The 18,925-nt window shown below is 40.4% G+C and overlaps 1 protein-coding gene across 1 annotated transcript; it reads right to left on the reverse strand.

Annotated features, from left to right (window-relative positions):
* Positions 1-1,264: 1,264 nt before the first annotated feature.
* Positions 1,265-8,414, reverse strand: LOC116063929 (glial fibrillary acidic protein). Its single transcript, XM_031318948.2, has 9 exons — positions 7,755-8,414; positions 6,008-6,068; positions 5,815-5,910; positions 5,524-5,685; positions 5,313-5,438; positions 4,441-4,661; positions 4,303-4,346; positions 3,851-3,933; positions 1,265-3,637 (listed from the first exon to the last, which is right to left on the reverse strand). The coding sequence occupies exons 1-9, from the start codon at positions 8,273-8,275 to the stop codon at positions 3,596-3,598; spliced, it is 1,356 nt and encodes a 451-aa protein (XP_031174808.1). The 5' UTR covers positions 8,276-8,414; the 3' UTR covers positions 1,265-3,595.
* Positions 8,415-18,925: the final 10,511 nt, after the last annotated feature.

Here is an 18,925-nt window from a genome sequence, read left to right on the forward strand (position 1 = left end):
ACTATCCCTTGAAATCTTTAATTCAGAGCACTTATGTAATCTTTTCTGTACTGTAAGTCTCCTTTTGAAGAAAACTGGTGAAGTTACACTGTAGTAAACACAACTTGAGTTCAGGTGTTTGACAATCCAGTGCAGGTGTTAATCTGCATCTCAGGCAACACAATTTTTGGCCAAAATGATCTGTCTTCTGGATATACAGTATCACTCATAATGAGAATATTAGAGGAAGGGAAGCCATCTGCTCAACAATACAGCCTTGCTGACAGGCATAAACAATCAGTTATGATGAATAACAGTGTCTGTCTGCTGCTGTCATTCCTCTAGTAGCCTAAAGTAAACTGTCAGCATATGTAACATTCATTTCAGTCAGATGAAAGCTGAAGGTTGGAATCAACTGTTAAATTGATGTTTGTGTTCTTTTCTTCAATAATGGCTATTTTAACAGAGATAAAAAACAGTATAATTCAGACAATAAATATATTGTTGACATTTGAAATAGTTTGGGCCACTTTCTACCCTTTTGGTTGTCATTCTGGTTGAAACCTTGAACAGTGTTTTGTTCTCCATGTACAAAACAAACCCTTTATACAAAATAACATCTATTTATAAAGAGGATTTTCTAAAACCTATAAGCATCAAAGACCATTCAGAAATACGAGGTGCTTCTCATGTCGCTTAAATAGCCTCGAGTCCTTCACTTGCCTCCCTTCCTCAAGGAGGCACGGGAGAGATGCGAGGAAATCATCGGAGGAGAGAGGAAACAAGCAAATGTGTTTTAGAGGGATGAGAGGTCCTTTCCTCTGAAGCGTCACATGAATACGTCAGCTGTTTGGGCGGAGTTAGCAACTCCATTAGCTGCACGGCTAATGGAGTTGCTTCCAGGAGAAGGCTGCTCTTGTGTATCCTCGCCTATAGCTCCTCTGTGATCCCTCCTCGATGCTCGCTCCTTGATCCTCTGGGCAGAAATAAGAGCTTTGAAACAGCCTTTATCGAGGAGGGACACAACAACTTCCGGTTCAGCCGAGGACCGAGGAGTCGAGGAGCTATCAAATAAGGGCCATGAGATGCAGCTATAGAGAAGTCCTCTCAGCAATCTGACTACCCAATCAAGCTTTTGTGGCAGGAGATATTAAACTTTTGAACGGTTGTGTAATGTGTATGTGTCAGTATTGAATCATAAGCAAAAGGAACACGACTACGAACATATGAACTAACTATAAAAATGGATGGAAAGCTTGCTAGAAACAAAACAAAAGGCATCAACTCTAACAAATAAAATGTTTTATTGTTAACATGACATCATAGTGCGTAGCATTGGTTAAAACTAATGTTACATTCACATCTGCAGAGGTGTCTTACCAAATAAAAAAGCAAGATTCTTCTGTGTCTTTGCTACAAGACGAGGAGTCAGAGATTCTATCTAAGATCGACATTCAAAAACAAAGTGAATACAAGAGAGGGTTGCATGTTATTGGGAGAAACAGGAGAAGGGGTTGAGTGACACAAGTGGAAGATGTGGAGCCAGGGGAGAAGGTGTGAGGCACATGGGAATACAAATCCACAGCGTGTCCTTGGTGACGAGCACAGAGACAGCCAGCTTCGGCACCACTCTCATTAGTGGCAGGACCTGTCAGCACGGCTTCATTCAGCAGGACTTCCAACAAAGCAGGAGACTGGGATTGCAGAAATGAGCTGTGACGTCCGTCCGTCCGTCCGTCCGTCCGTCCGTCCGTCCGTCCGTCCATCCATCCATCCATCCATCCATCCATCCATCCAATCAGCCTCCCATCCTCCTTTGCCTTTTTACCCCAGTATACTCCCTCTCAAAATAAAACAAATAAAGGTATCTGGTGGTGTGGGCTTGTCTCGATGTCTCACTCTCTGCTATCAGCCAATCACTACAGAAATTGGCCGGTGAATTTGGAGAAGGGAGGTTGGTGGATTAACTGGAGACTGGAGGACACATCATCATCTTCCGAACACCTACTCCACACCTGGCTCTGTCCCTATCACTCCTGCTGGACAAGTAGACATGTCCTGATGCATCCTGGTGTCAAAAAATGTCTTATCAGGTTGTGTTCAAGAGAGGACACCAAGAGCTGAGTGTGCGATGAATGAAGGATGCAGAAGAGCAGATGTAAAGTGATGGTGGAAAGTTGTTCTTGTTTATTTTGGCTCATTAGACATCCCCTCAGGACTGTGTAGGTTTATACAGACTCCTCTGACTGTTGTTAGTTTTGCTGTTGATGGGACAGCTTTTTAGTATGCAACAGTATGCAATTGACATCACTGTAAATGTTGCCATGGTCACTGCCCTCTGAGTGGAAAGCATACAAACATTCAGCATCTGCCGTTGGTGCAGTCATGTGGAAAAAACACACACACCTAAAATAGGTTGTTATTCAAATGACTGCGCAAATAGATTTAAACAGAATTCAGAATGTTTTTTATACAAACCGCTAAGTGGTGCTCCAATTTCGTGAGATAACTGGAATCCTGATGCCAAAACTCATATATCAAAGATCATACCTTTAATTCATTTTGGACTGTGCAGTGATTTCATCTCAATTGCCTGTCAGCTGTCTTTGTCTGATGTCCTCGTGATTTTGATATTGCTGACAGATCTTGCTTGACTCTTGAGCACCTTTGGGCTTTGTCTAGTGTTTTCCCCTGGTGTCAAAGAAACATACAGTAAACTCAATCACAATGTCTACAGATCACTGACTGTCCAGTATGTTGTACACAACATTTGTCATCTCCTGGTTTTACAGTTTTACCCATCAAAAGCAGTTTTGGTTGTTTGGCCACCTAGTGAGGTTGAGGGTTGTGTGAAAAAGTAACATGGACACAGGAGTTTGATGATCTGTGCAAACTCACAGCATAGCTCCACTCAACTCCAATCTGAGCACACGTCTAATTAGCCACAAGTGATGCCCTATTCGTACACCTGCAGGTAATATAAGCAGCAACACACGAGTAGAGGTGGCTGCTGCTACAACAAAAGGAATGTAATGCAAAATAGCACCAGGCAAGGGTTAAATGAAAACAGCCCAAATTCACCTGACGTTCTGCCAAAAGCTGCTCTAACATACACATACCTCTCAATCCTACCCTAAATCCAATTCTGACATCAGCAAAACCACAACTCCCTCTTGTACTTCCCTTGCCACATTTCACATACACATAACCACACAAACTCCACAACCGTTTCAAGGCATCTTCTAAGGCAGCTAATCTGAAACAATGCTAGAAAATCTGGTCTGTCAGTCTAAATTAAAATTAAACAGGTTACCAGTGATTTCCATTACTTTTTACTGGAACAGACTACAGGCCATTTAAGATGAGTGATCTACATCCTACTCACAGCTGTACAAAAGCTGAACATATATGTTTTGGCAGACATTCTATTCTAATGAGGGAGTCCAGGAGTATTTAATGGGAATGTCATGATTGTGGGGCAGTAAACAGATTAGCATGCAGGTGATGATGAAAGGAGAGAAAAATGAAATAATGTAATGACTGATGAGGCAGCTTTGGGGTTTGGAAACAAAAACAAAATTGTAGTAATCCTCAGATCATGACAGAGGACTGAACTTTACGGAAGATCTTTATGTTCAGTTGTTGATTCCTTAATGATCTGAAAAGAAAAGACATCAGAATTACAAACAGAAAAAAAACAAAATCCCTAGTGAGTTTTTGCTGCTAATGGCATCAGGTGTGCTAAGTGAATGAGTGTGAAAACTTGCAGAAGGGTTCAACATTGCCCTCCAGAGGGAAATGGTGAGAAGTGCATGATCGACCTGCTTCAGTGTGCGTGAGTTTAACTGTGTTGTTTTGTAAAAGCACATACCTCCCCATCTCTGGTCTCCACAGTTCGGACCAGGATGCTCCTCTTCACGTGGGCCTCTGGGGTTTTAGTGTCCAGATTGGTTTCTAAATGATGAATAGAGGAAAATATAGTGCAATCCAAGAAATACATACATACAAATGCATACTTTATTATTATGTTCAAAGATGTTTTACTCAGCTATCAGGTATACAGTAAATGAAGTATACTTAGTATACTGTGACCCTCTCCAAAAAAATATCAAAATCTTCTGGGAAAATTAGAATACCCATTGTTGCAAAATATGACATTCAGGAAGTATGTAAGATGCTAAGGGAGATAGCCAGGATTTTGTTTAGTTTTTCAGACATTTTAGATAGCGAACAGTGACATGACAGGAAAATTTGGGGAAGAGAGATAGGGAACTACATGTAACAATGGGGGGGGGGGGGTGGTTTGTCACATTTGATACTGACCTCTAAACTGCAGGTTGGAAAAGCTCTGAACCGGAATGGTGATCCTGAAGGAAGAAGAAGGATGAATATCTACTATCATGACTTGTTTACATTTGTTGGTTGTGTCAAACCCAACTGATCTGCCAAGCTGTGGCTCACCTGCTCTCCTCTCCCTCCAGCAGCTTCCTGTAGGTGGCAATCTCGATATCCAGGGCCAGCTTGACGTTGAGGAGGTCCTGGTACTCCTGCAGGTGTCTCGCCATCTCCTCCTTCAGCGCGTGGATGTCCTCCTCCAGATGGCTCACTGTATCCTGGTAACCAGTAGTCTCCATGGCGAAGCGGTCCTCAAGCTCCCGGAGCTGGCGTTCCAGAGACTCGTTCTCAAAGAGAAGAGACAAGGCTGAGTGATGAACACCAACATCTAATGCAGCAGACTGTACTTTATGGAGGATTCATTTTAATGTTCCAATCAGATCATTTTAAAGGCCATTTATGCTGCCAACACTGACTGATACTGTTTGTTTTACTACTACTGCTACATCTACTTCTACTACTATGTCTGCTACTATAATCTACAAGACTATAATCCTAATTTACAGGCAAGACACCCATGTTATAACATTTAATTAAAGTTGAATTACGTGTCATTATCTTGCTGTCTGTACAGGTTTAAAATATGATTTGTTCAGTCCATAAGTAAAATTGGGAAATTGTAAATAAAAAGAGCAACATTTTCTACCCTGTTACCCCATATGATGTGACTGTTAACTTCCTCAAAGTTGAGAGCCAGCACTTAAACCTGCTTCTCAGCTCCATTGTACTGCCAAAACAAAAACATTGTCACTGTCGTATTACTGTCTGACTTCACTGTAATTTTGTGGCACCAAAATGTATCATTTAAATCATTTCAGGAATAAAATTGCCCAATTTTACACTAAATATGTAATTGATGAAGCTGCATCATGTTCATTTTATCAGAGATGGATTACACTAGCCAATATGTTCACAACACACTGTTTTTCTAGACTTACTGTTCCGCGGAGAGCCTCGAGATCGCAGGTCACCACCTGGATCTGACGCCGGTATTCATTGGCATCCTGTTTGGCCTGACGCAGGGCTTCTGCATTTCGATTGGCTGCATCTGTCAGGTCAGCAAACTGTGTACAAAGGTATATTAAAGTATATTACTCTACTTCTCAGTACTACACACTTCATGAAAGGCATATCTTTGAGTCCTCTGACCTTGGATCGGTACCAGTCCTCCGTCTCCTGCATGTTTGAGGTGGCCATGGTTTCATACTGGACCCTGATGTCCCTTAGAGCAGCAGTCAGGTCTGGTTTGGATACATCCAAGTCAACATGCACCTGGTGGGCCATGATCTGCTCCTGTAACTCACGCAGCTCCTGGGAGGGGGAAAGGTAGTGGGAAAAGTGAAGACAAGTTCATGAGATGGTTAAATGTGGCACAGGTAGGCACAGGTAGTGACAGTTAAAGTTGATTGAGCATGTTTTTTCTTTTAATGTTATTCTTACCTCTTCATGAGTCTTCTTCAGAAAGTTGATTTCATCCTGCAGGGCATCGATCTTCCTCTCTAACTGAACACGATTGAGAGACGCCTCATCCACATCCTATGCAAAGAATGAGGCACATAGAGGAATGAAGGTGGGCTGTCAGAATAAATAAATTTCTTAGATTATGAATTTAAAGAAATATCAGCAGAATTACCTGTCTATAGGCATTCAAATTGTTCTCTGCATCCTGTCGGAGGCCAATCTCATCTTGCAACCTGATTTAGTTACAAAAAAGGATCGAAAGAATGAAATTAAAGTGCTTCATAGGTGATCATGTGCAATGCTGAAATGATAAGATACATTTTAATAAGATATGTTTCTTGCGGATGTTTATAAATTACAAAAAAAAACCTTAAATAACATTTTTTGTGTTGCTCTCATGCCTGGTAGTAGCCAAATGTTTTGTTTTCGCCTGCTGCTTTATGGCACAACATGAGTAAGAGAGAAACAAGCATACAGTTTTCTGCAATTCAAATGATACTTTCCTGTATAATAAGAGCCAAACTATGAAAACTGAAAACCTATATCAAGCATTGCGATCAGATTTTTACTGTGAGCTTCAATGCTGCTCCTTGTGCTGCAGGAGAGGGCTGGGGCTCAGCTGAAAGGGCATCTAAATTATGCATCATTACACATTCCCTCCAATCTAACAGCCAGAGGCCTTTCCCACGGGATGGAGTTCACACACACACACACACACACACACACACACACACACACAAGGTGCGTGTGCGCACGCACAACCTCACACGCAGATACACACAACACTGCAATCCATCTGGGCCATGGCAACATAAATGCCCCGGCTTGGGGTAACATCTGTATAGCTTCACACAGAGTTTGCTGAATAGAATAGAATCACAAAAGTGACCTTTGACCTTCTCAGCCACGACCATCACTATTCACTCTGCGTTCTTTCAGGGGGCTCCGTAGTAGTCAGAGGGTAGAGAGGAGCCTGAAGTAGACTTTTCCACCCTCAGGGACATTAAATCAGTTATTCTATAGATTCATGCCACTTGTGCTCCTTAAAAGCTGTATATGTGATTGCAGTGAATCACTGTTTTGGAGTAACAGGGGACAAGAGAACATCTGCCTGGCTGTCTACTTCCTTTGTGGACGGCTGCCATTGTGTTTGCCTCATTCCTCCACACTCACTCAATGGCGATGAGGGGTTCAGTCAGGATCAAGTTTGTGAAGAGGGATCCAGGAGTAAAGCTCGGGTAGAGCACAGCGGTCTGCATTCCAACGAATGAGAGACAAACCAAATCTGCATATGAATGCATTCGTAATTAAAAAGAAAAGAAAAAACTCTCAGCTATGCAACCTGTCTTATTTTGTTCTGAGAGACCTCAAAGCTATGCATACTGAATGTCTTTTTCCAGTCCTGGTATTTAACAAAATCCCAAAGCACATTTGTGAGCAAATCTGGATAGGGACAAATATTTTTGAGGAGGATGTAATTCTGGTGATACTTTGAACCAAAAAGATGCATAGAAGAAGTAGCGAAACAAAAAAACATAACATTTCTTGCTCACTTTACAGAAGATAAAACAGAAATTCAGTGGGTAAAACCCAGATATCCACAAGAAGGGAGAAATCTGTTACATGTCTTATTAGTCCATCTAAATTTGAAATATAAGCACCCTTGTGAAGGTATCTTTAAATGTCTATTTTTATTCTCCACAAAACTACATAGCCATAGAGCTGTTTTTTGTCCAAAGAAACTTTCAAAACATTTTGTGCCAAATTTAAAATGAATGTATTTTCATCATCAGAAAGTACAAGTAAGCAAGCAAAATATGTAATGTGCAAAAGCCAGTGACATTAAGACACAAGTGCTGCTGTACATCAGACCAACATGACCCTCCACCCTACAGGAGTCCCACCCTGCTTCCTCCTACCTCTGCTTGAGCATGGTCAGATCTGCAGCCAGGTTGTCCTTCTCTATCTCCTGCCGAGCTTTGCCAGTAGTGAGACCGTCCACCTGCCTGCGCAGCTCTCTCAGCTCCTCCTGGTAGATTTCTCCCAGCCGGCTGGGCTCCTTCCCCTTCAGCTGGTTCAGCTCCGCCACCAGCACCTTGTTCTGCTGCTCCAACAGGCGCACCTTCTCTATGTAGCTGGCAAAACGGTCATTCAGGCCCATCATCTCCATTTTCTCATTGGTGCGTGTCTCCTTGTACTGGGCCTTCATCAGGGAGTCAGCTGGGAAGTCCAGCCGGTCCACAGGGCTCCCCAGGAGCAGGGCCGTGTTGGTTGAGCCAAAGGAGATCCGGGACATGGGGCTGGAGTGGGTGAGGTTGCGTGGGGTGCCATGCCAGGAGAGGCGGCCTGAAGAAAGGCTCCCAATTCTGACTCCTGTGCTGCCGGAGCCCTGAGGCCCAAAGCGCTTCCTGTACGAGGACTGGGCTCTCTGACTTTCCATGATGGGGAATGAAGCTCACACGGGGCACAAACAGGGCTTTTATAGAGGCAGGGTGAACCCCCAAGTCCAAAGCAGAGAGGCCACAGGGTGCGGCAGAGAGAAGGGAGGGTGGCAGGCAGGCAGTGAATGGGACAAAAAGAGAGAGGGAATGGGTGGTTTACATGACAGTCAAAGAGCTGTGTGCCAGGGATTGTCTGTGCTCGTCCACTCAACTACAAATGTCTCTTGCCCCCCCCTCCCCTTTCTGCCGTCTCCCTCGCCCTCTGACTCACTCTCTCTCTCTCTTGCTTTCACCCCTTTATGTCTTTCTCTCTTTCTTTCTGTTCCAGCTGAATGAAAAGGATTTTGTGTGACAGAGTCTGGCCACCAATTCAACCTGACCACACATGCTCTCTCACAAAAACAGAAAACAGAAAGTTTGAAGGAATAAAAGGATGGAGCTGTTGGGAAGAGATCTTCACATTCTAATCAAATAAAGCAACAGCAGATTGACAGATGAAGATCAATTAAGACATATTAAATGTTTTGGTGTGTTGCACAAAGTCCAACATATAAGCCTGCAGGATTTAGTGGAATTACACTTTGGGTCCCACTAAGGAGACAAACAGCTTGTAGAACCTCAGCACTGTTTTTTCTCCTCTTTGGATTATTATAATTACCTACACTTATTCACTAAACACCTGCTTACTCTAATGGGATTCATGGAATTAGTCTTCATTAAAGTCACAATTTTCAGTATAACTCTGTGTTCTTATCAGTTATCTCAGTTTTTTGCCCATTTCATTAACCATTTAAATCAGCTTTTAATTTTACAAATGATATATTTTGGTCAGGTGTTCAACACTAATACTTTTTATGCACCTTGTTGAGGGATAGTAATAGTTTTATCACAAACGTATTAAACAATACATAATCACATCCTGGTTTAAAACAAAACTTTATTTGTAAATCTGTATGTAATAAAAACTAAACAACTTTTTATAACCCAAAGTCAGCGTTTTTACTATGGATATAATACCAGTCACCTACTTTCCTTAAACACAGTATTAAATACAATTATTACACGCTTCATTTTGCAATGGTCAGTTTGTTTGTATATTGTGTCACAAAAAGTCAGACAGAAGCAAACAATTATAGTTAGAATATCATTACAATAAGAGTATTATTATTTGTCACCATTATACACTAAACAAAAAATACACTTTCTTGACACACTGGTGAGCATTTCAAAAGTGCATTTTGTGCTATGAAATTCTCTTTAAATATCATTCAAGTGTTATTCATTCAATATCTTAACTTCATTCATTTGTGTTTTCTTAATTTTGTGGCAAGAAATACATCTGGTGATATGAAAAATGATGACTTGACCAAACTAAAGTGTGTTTGCACATAATGCATTTTACAAGCATTTATTTCATGGCACGCAAATAATTCTGCACATTTGAGCATGCACCACTCAGCACCAAGAATAGTGCGCCAAAGTGTCAGGACAAAAGCACCTGAGCCAATGACCAGGGACACATCGAAGATTCTCATGCATTCATGATCTTATAGCTCCAAAAATATTTCTTAAATTAACATAACATTACACATAACTGTACATCTACAATTGGTTGACCCTCATGCTGCAGACATGCACACTTTCATTATTGCAGTGGTAGATTCATGTAGCCGAGGCTCCAGTGAGACTGAAGAACTCTGGGGTGTTCGCTATGTTCTGGTTATTAGACGTATTGTTTGGTTCCAAAGACAGATGGATGGTAGAGCTGAGGAGGAGTGGGAGGGAGGGAGGGAGTGGGGAGTACAGACCTACACTAATCTGAACTCCAGGAGGACTAACAGAGGCTGCGTTACAAAACCATTTTCACCCATTACCTTGACAACCGCAGGGCCAGCTACGTCAGGGCACTTCAGCTGATCTTTCTCTGACTTCTTTTTGAAGAGTACGGGATAAGTGGAGATGAAATTGTGACTGATTGACTGCTTTTCTTCTCTAAGTGTACATCCCTGAAGACAAGAACAATTAGGGCATTAGACACTGTCACGACAATTGTTATTAAAAACAATGTGTTTTATCTTATTTACTACAAATATAGTCTGACATTTTAAGTAGTACAAAGTTGTCAGACAAGTTAAAGATATAGCTGAAAACATTACTAAATAAATAAGTCAGTTAAATAATAAAATTGTGTAAAAAGACATTTTCCTTTGCTCTCCAATTGGTTCCAAGGTAAAAACAAAAAACTTGATTTTGAAATTGAAAGTTAAAATAGATAAGTTATATTTTATTTATCTTTTACTAGCTCAATTCCTTCATTTTACTATTTTTTGTCACTTTACATCAAGAGTCCGAAATGCTGCCCGGTCGTGGGTAACAGCAAGAAAAAAACACTAAAACTGCATTTGAAAATGTGTAGTTAAGATTATAAAACAGTGGTATATTAATTTAACTGTGGTGTTGCTATTAAAACCACAACAGCAGTGGGACATAAAGGACTTCTTTGTTACTGGGTCATAAAATCACAGGGAGTGGAAGCCAGTGGTACTGGGTAAATAAAGCACCGTATGGCTCTACTATCTGGCCACTGAATGTTGTTGCTGAGAAGGACGAAAAACATCAGTGTCTTGAATTCCAATTGCTCTCTTGTTAATAGAGGTTAAACGAGATGGCTCACTGTTAAGTCTGGCAGAGATTTGTTGACTTAAAAGGCTCCATTGCTAAGGATTAATGTCGGGTTGCTTCATTAAGGTGACAATAATTGTTTCGCCTCTTTGGATTTTTTAGACAATCACGGCCGTTGCCTCAGATCTGGTCACTGAGGTAATATGTCCCGAACATTAAACATTCACAGAGAGAGACGAGTGGGTGGTGCAGGCCCTTCCCTCTCTCCTGCTGGAGTCACTGGAGGGCCAAATCAAACAGCTGATTCATGTGTCCGACATGAGGAGACCATTTCATTTGCAGGACTTACAAGGAAAAAGGGTGCAGGGCAGAATCTTAATGCTGCTGGACTCATTCTGATCTCAGGCCAAAGACACATGGCTGCCAGCTTAGTTTGACGGCGTAACACTCAACACTTGCTTTGTGCTCTGGCATTTTACACCCAGAATCCCCAGTGTGAACCTCTCCGCAGCTATCCCTCACCCTCACTGATGGCCACATGCCAAATTGAATCCTGACTAACGAGCTGGAAATACTGTCTCAGCCCCACCTTCATCGCTACATCAAGACCCTGGTTTCCCAGACTGGTTGTAAATTAAAGGAGGAGTAGCCTTATTTAAGAAAAGCAACATTGACTTTTACTGAAACACATGATTTTACTTACTTACCATGAATTCCTGTACTAAAGATTAAATTCAACCAACTGTGTTAGTCCTCATCAGTAAGGCCTGAGGCTGCTAACAAACTGAAATGGATCCCAAAAAAAGCATGTAATTGTTAATAATGGAGGAGTAAAAACAGACAAAACAATGGAAGCACATTGGAGAACACCTTCACAAAAAACTTGATACCAAAAAACATTTAACAACATTTGGAGAGAAAGCAAAGAAAGGCTTTTGCCTTTGAGAAACAGATGCAGTGAAATCGCCTCTGTTCTTTGAAGGTGAGAAAGTGTTTTTTGAAATGGCATAATTCCACCAAAATCATTTCATGTCACTAAGAGGATCTGTTTACACCTTCATCTAGTCATGGATGCATTACTGAACAGGCATACCCCTCCCCTTCACCTGCAAAATGTCACTTGAAGAGACACACACTGACCACAAAGAGAAGCAAAATGACCAGAAAAAAACATAAAATGACTACAAAGAGACACAAAGCAACTGTAGCTAGACACAAAATGCCAACATTGCTCTTGCTCCTATGTAGGAAAGATGGTGGGTCCTTTTTTGCGTGTCTTTGCCCAGGAGCCTATTTTCTCATAATCCGCGCATGCATCTAGTTCAGCAGCTGTTACTTTACTCCAGAACACTGGTTCAGGTGAGTCAGGACTTGACTTAATCTATTCCAAATATTGTCTAAGAAAGACATCTATTCCAAATATTGTCTAAGAAAGACATTTTGAGTAAAATCTGGTTGGATATAAATCTAAACCTAAGTTTATTTCACTGTCTGAAACTGACCTTGAGTGTGTAGTTCCCATGTTTAATAGAATTCTTGCATATCCTTGTGTCCAGAGATGGAGGAGCGATTCTGATATTTTTCTTACTGCTACTACTAAATGTAGCAATACCACAATGTAAAAATAATTTCACTTAAATAAAAGTACAGTAGTATCATCAGCACAATATACTTAGTTTGAAAAGTAAAAGTATCCATAATGTAAAATGACCTAAAGTACTGTATAATCATTCACATTGTATTATTTTGCTAATATTTCTGATGCTTCATCGTGTAGGCAGCATGGTAATGTTGTAGTTGCTCAAGGTGGATATATATTTGTTCTGTTGGGTAGTTTAATCTACAGCAATGCATTAGCTGACTGTCTTATGTAAAATCTTAACGTCCAAGGTAAATAATGTGATGACCCCGATGTGTCATCTTGAGTGTGCTGTGTGATTCATCTGTCTGTGCTCTAGCTGCAGGGGATCGTTAGAGCAACTGGGAACACCTGAGGTTGCTTGTTAAGTCTGGATGCAGCTGGCAGCCCCCTGTCTTCTGCTGCTGCAGTTTCGCCCCTCTACCGTTTGGTTTGGTTATGTTGCCTTAGTTTATCTTTATGCTTTGTTTTGCACCTTTGCAACACCTAAACACATTCCCCCCTCACACTACTGACTGCCACCACCACTGATTCCAACATTCCATAATGTAAATACTTCCCCTTTTAATTTGGCTTTAAATGGTTTAATTTGATCGAATAAAGCTACTTTTGTTAAACGCTGACATGGTGTTTCTGCCTTTTTGTTGTGGCCACCACCAGGTCATAGTGATATAAATCTCTCTCAAATCTCTCAAATAACTGGAGAGTAAGAGTAAGAAGTACAGTATTTCCTTCTCTAATTTAGTAGAGTAGAAGTTTAAAGTAGCATAAAAAGAGTAAATGTACTTGGTTACTTTTTCCCCACTACTCATCATGACAATTTGTTACACAATTAGCCAGCTTTATGAACCTATACCTTTTTTGAATCGACTTGTCTGCACTTGACTGCATCTTGACTGTCAATGATAGATCAAATGTGTGGCTCATTTGTGCTGCTGACCCTCAGGTGCATTTCTGAACCCTGAGACATGACAGGTTAAAAACAACACAGCTAAATGCTTGGGGGGTATTGAACCAGCAAGGCCTCATGGGGATGAGCTGTGATGAAAATCAGGGGGGCTTAACTGGGACAGACAAGCAGGCCATATGACTCGGCACCACTGGTCCAAACAGAGCGCAGCCACAAAGTGGGCCGGTGGAGATCCGTTTCAGACCCAAAGCTCCAGTGTGCCTGTCAGCAGGAATGCTGGGGGCCCAAATATACCACAGAGACAGAGCTGCATACCACACAAGCACAAACACACCGCATAACAACCACAGCACTCAGATACTAACTCAGACTGTAAAGTGTTCAAACCATATGGTTGTTTGAATGTTGATACAAACACTTATGGTCATCATATCTTTAAATCCGGCGGATCATATGCCAGAAATGAGAGAATATCATAATACAAGCTAGCTGCTCTGTAAAGATATGTACCTTAACCTTTCAAAGGATTTTATGTTTTGTTCTGTACGATGGTAACAGCAGGTAAAATGGTGACCATGTTCACTGTCTTAGTTTAGCATGCTAACATTTGCTAACTGGCACTTAGTGCTAAGTACAGCTGAGGCTGTGATTAGTATTGAACAAATTAAAATGTTTGGCCTGATAATGGCGCTAGAGGAAACGTTAAGTGATCACCAAAACAATTACAGTTCTGAGGGAGATGTCAAATTTCATGGCAATCTATGCAAAATCTGTCAAAAAATTTGACATCATGTCAACCTGCTGGTGGCACTAAAGGATCACCAAACTCAGTAGGATTTATCCTCTAAGTACCATGAATGTCACTACCAAATGTCATGGCAATCCATCAAATAATTTCAGAGATATTTCAGTCTGGACCAAAGTGGTAGCTGTGCTGATATGTTATTTTTAACAGAACCCCAACATGTTGAATTCAGAATTAAACTACTCAAACCAATCCTCTCTGACATACACTCACCTAAAGGATTATTGGGAACACCATACTAATACCGTGTTTGACCCCTTTCCTATCAATATGGGCCAACATTTCTAAAGAATGCTTCCAGCACCTTGTTGAATCAATGACACAAATAATTAAGGCAGTTCTTAAGGTGAAAGGGATCCCCCACACCACACCATTACACCACCACCAGCCTGCACAGTGGTAACAAAGCATGACGGATCCATGTTCTCATTCCGTTTACACCAAATTCTGGCTCTACCATCTGAATGTCTCAACAGAAATCGAGACTCATCAGACCAGGCAACATTTTTCCAGTCTTCAACTGTCCAATTTTGGTGAGATCGTGCAAACTGTAGCCTCATTTTCCTATTTTTAGTGGAGATGAGTGGTACCTGGTGGGGTCTTCTGCTGGTGTAGCCCATCCGCCTCAAGGTTGTTCGTGTTGTGGCTTCACAAATGCTTTGCTGCATACCTCGGTTGTAACGAGTGGTTATTTGAGTCAAAGTTGATCTTCTATCAGCTTGAATTACTCGGCCCATTCTCCTCTGACCTCTAGCATCAACAAGGCATTTTCGCCAACAGGACTGCAGCATCCTGGATGTTTTTCCTTTTTCAGACCATTCTTTGTAATCCCTAGAAATGGCTGTGCGTGAAAATCCCAGTAACTGAGCAGATTGTGAAATACTCAGACCAGCCCGTCTGGCACCAACAACCATGCCACGCTCAAAGTTGCTTAGATCACCTTTCTTTCCCATTCTGACATTCAGTTTGGAGTTCAGGAGATTGTCTAGACCTGGATCACATCCCTAAATGCATTGAAACAGTTGCCATGTGATTGGTTAGATAATTTCATTAACGTGAAATTTAACAGGTGTTCCTAATAATCCTTTAGGTGAGTGTATAACAGCTAAAGGTTGAAGAAAGAGAGGGAAGCAGAGGAAGACACAAACAAACACCTAACAGGCGGAACATCATCTGTTCTGCCTCAATATAAGGGACATTATCAAACTAGACTATTGTAATTGTCATCCTCTGGCATGTTGGTCTTCGACAGTCTACTTCTGCTCTCCAAGAAGTCTTTTACAAAGTAGAGTGGATATGATTCATTTGGAGAAAGTACATCTTTTCATCCATATAGGCGAAAAAAAAGAGGGTGCATGAACAGTACAGCTCCTCTATTGTTATCGTGAAAATAAAAGGAAAATTGAACAGAAAAAAACTACCTAGGTGACCCTAAAATCTTATCCTCTATAACCCCTTAATCAGTCACTAATCATTCATTGTGTACTGTAAAAAAAGAGGGAAAACTAGAATGAATCAATTCATAAAGGCAATAAAAACCAAACCTGTCAAAAGCAATGCATCTGTGTCACGCCAATTCAAGAAAAGGGCCCTTTGTTCGATACAATCTGCTTTCCCATTTCACAGCCAGACACGGTTGTAGAAATCTCTCCTTCCTGTGTCTCTGCCTCCTGTTTTCCTTCATGAGAGAAAAGAGGAAGAAACTAAATGAGAGAGAGAGAGAGAGAGAGAGAGAGAGAGAGAGAGAGAGAGAGAGAGAGAGGAGTGCATCAATAAAGTAGCTTCTTACTGCCAACAATGAAGTCAGTCACCTTTCATTTACTGGACTCACCGAGTCTGGACAGGCCACAACTGTCCTTCGATACATAACAAACTAACAAACAACACATTTTTAAAAACAATTTATTTGTTTTGGAGAGAGGGCATGGTGTGTATATATATATATATATATATACACATATACATATATACACACACCATATATATGTGTGTGTATATATATATATATATATATATATATACACACACACACACACACTGTCATTAAACATACTATTCTTTTCTTGCTGTAAAATACATTTGATACATTAGACTTTGCACTGCAAGTCCTGTCATGATACATAATCATACATTTACATATATAGATCTCTAAACAACTAGTTTGTGTTCATTTGTTTACCACAGGGTTCTTTATCTCGCTGTCTTTTCCTTAAAAAATGCATTATTTACAACACTGAACATATTTTAGCTGCCTTTAGCCTGTAGCAGCCCCATAGAAAGTTCTCATGTTAGCTTTAAGCAGTAAGCCCTTTGCCCAGAACATCATTCAATACTGGACGCGTCTGAACCCTGGGATAAACAAAGTCGTCGTCTAGGTTGAACAACGAACTCTGACATCCAGCACTGGCTCCAATCCTGCTCATCTTTGGCTCACACACAACCTTCAATTACATTTTAGTAACACTGAGATCACACACAAAATACTCCCAGCAGTTAAGCCTTTAAAGGTTTCATTCATGAAACCTCATCCATGTGTCAGAGCAGTATGAGCAAATTTTGCAAAGTTTCCGTAACCTGTCAGGTAATACTGTCATCTAAATGTATAGCTAAGTGTGTGGAAAGGTTTCTTGTTTGAGCTGGAACAAGAACCAGGCAGCCAGAGTTCGTTTTCCCCTTTTTTCCATTTATAAACCCCTGTAATGTCTGCAAAACCAGCTGCTTTCAATGATTTACTTTTAATGACACAAAGTCCTGAAAGTATCATTATATTTGACATTGTCTAAATATAAAAAATATATTTATACATATATATTTGCTTATAAAAAATCTAATTGGGATGGACATGGGGATATAAATAAAAATGAAACAAGTTTCACATTTGAAGTAAAAAAAAAAAATAAAAATCTAATTTGGTAGAGAACAAAAATTCCACAACATTCATTTTATATGAAAGTACATCTGATTTAAAATTGATCCTTAAGCTAAGGCTTCTCAGTCAGGGATGTTTGGGCCAGACATACATTAACAGTTAGTGCTTAGGCAAAGGCAACGGAAATCACTTCCATATTAAGGCCGTAACTTTGTATTTTCAATAACTATGAAACTTTCACATATAACTGATAACAAGTCTGTAGCATATATTTTTTGTCTGCTCCTTTTTGGCACTTTGTTGGCTGAGAAAAACTGTGATACTGAATATCTACAAGAGGAAGGCAGGTTTCTACCTAAGTCACATTGAGGCGGAAGGTATAACAAGACGGAGGAGTCAAAAAGAAAAAAAATCCACCCTTAGCCCCTCTTACAGTGCATGTCATCCTCATACTTTATATGAGTAGATTATTCGATTGATATTCCAAGACTGTACTGAAATGCACTGATTCTCTTAATTTCTCTGCATGCATTCATTAGTTTTACAGATAGAAGGACAGCAATAGTGATAGTGGAGGGAGTGTTTTTTCTGTGGAGAAAAATTAAGTCATATCTTTGCCTAAATCAGGTATTGTAGCTGCAATGCCTCAGTAAGTGCCTCTCATGTGTTGCACTTACATTTAAGTCACAGAGCTAAGCCATTGTTTCTCTGAAAAATAAAGACCCGGTAATCTTTAAACACCCAGAATATCATATAACAGAAGTTACTGCTGCTCTGAGGGTATTTCCACTCTTTTAACTATCTGGATAAAAAAAAATTGGTTTGCTGTACTACTAAAAAAAGGATTTTAAACCTTTTTCTCAAGACTGTATTTATTATCCAAGTAGCTGGAAATGCCATATGCCCTTGCTGTATTTGTACTACAAAATAAATGTATTAAAGCATTATTTTGCATTATAAAATATAAATATAGATAAAATGATTTTTGACCAGTTTCCCAAGTTTCCAAATCCAAACAAAGATGGTAGCCGGAAATAACAAATATCTTTGCTTAATTTATGCAACGTGAATGAAAGTTTCATATATTTGCAACTTGAGAAACATGTTAAAACGTTTTTGTTGTTCACTGGGCTGAATATTTTTCCATTCAGATGGTTAGAAGAATATTTAACCTCAGAGCAGAAGTAAGTATAGTTAAGCAAAGATCAAAGATCACTGCGTAATTATTTTCAGAGAAACAGAAGCTTGCCACTGGGATTTTAATGTAATGGTAATACCATAGAGGCACAAACTGGGGCTAGTAGCTGCCGTGCATCATGGTCTATTAAGGGTACTGTTAGTGGAGAAATGTGTGTATTTGGCTCTTGTTATTCATGTCTACCTATAAAATTACTAAACCATGGTAAAAGATTGCTTAAAGCTTTAGTGCGTAACTTTTTGATAATAATGAACGACCATTACATACAAGCCATTGCCATATGAGTTGATACAAAGCTAATTAAGACTATCAGCTCCACACAACTCTCTCTGTATTTCTCAGTATGGCTGTGAGATTGTGGTGTCCGGAGAAACTCGAGTGAAGAAGCTCAAGTGAAGATAATTCCCTCTTCTGAAGAGTCCATCATGTTTTTTTAATCCTCCGTGTCCTCCTTGACTACTAGCGTGGAGGAGGGGTGGGGGCTGTGCGCGATCACGTAAGGCTTGTATCATGTGGACGCGCCAACAGTGTTATTGTCATTACTTAGAATTCCTCATGGGGGGCGACAGAAACTACGCACTATAGCTTTAATACTGTAAGGCTAAA

The sequence above is a fragment of the Sander lucioperca genome, chromosome 21 (assembly GCF_008315115.2).
Source record: "Sander lucioperca isolate FBNREF2018 chromosome 21, SLUC_FBN_1.2, whole genome shotgun sequence".
NCBI lineage: Eukaryota > Metazoa > Chordata > Actinopteri > Perciformes > Percidae > Sander > Sander lucioperca.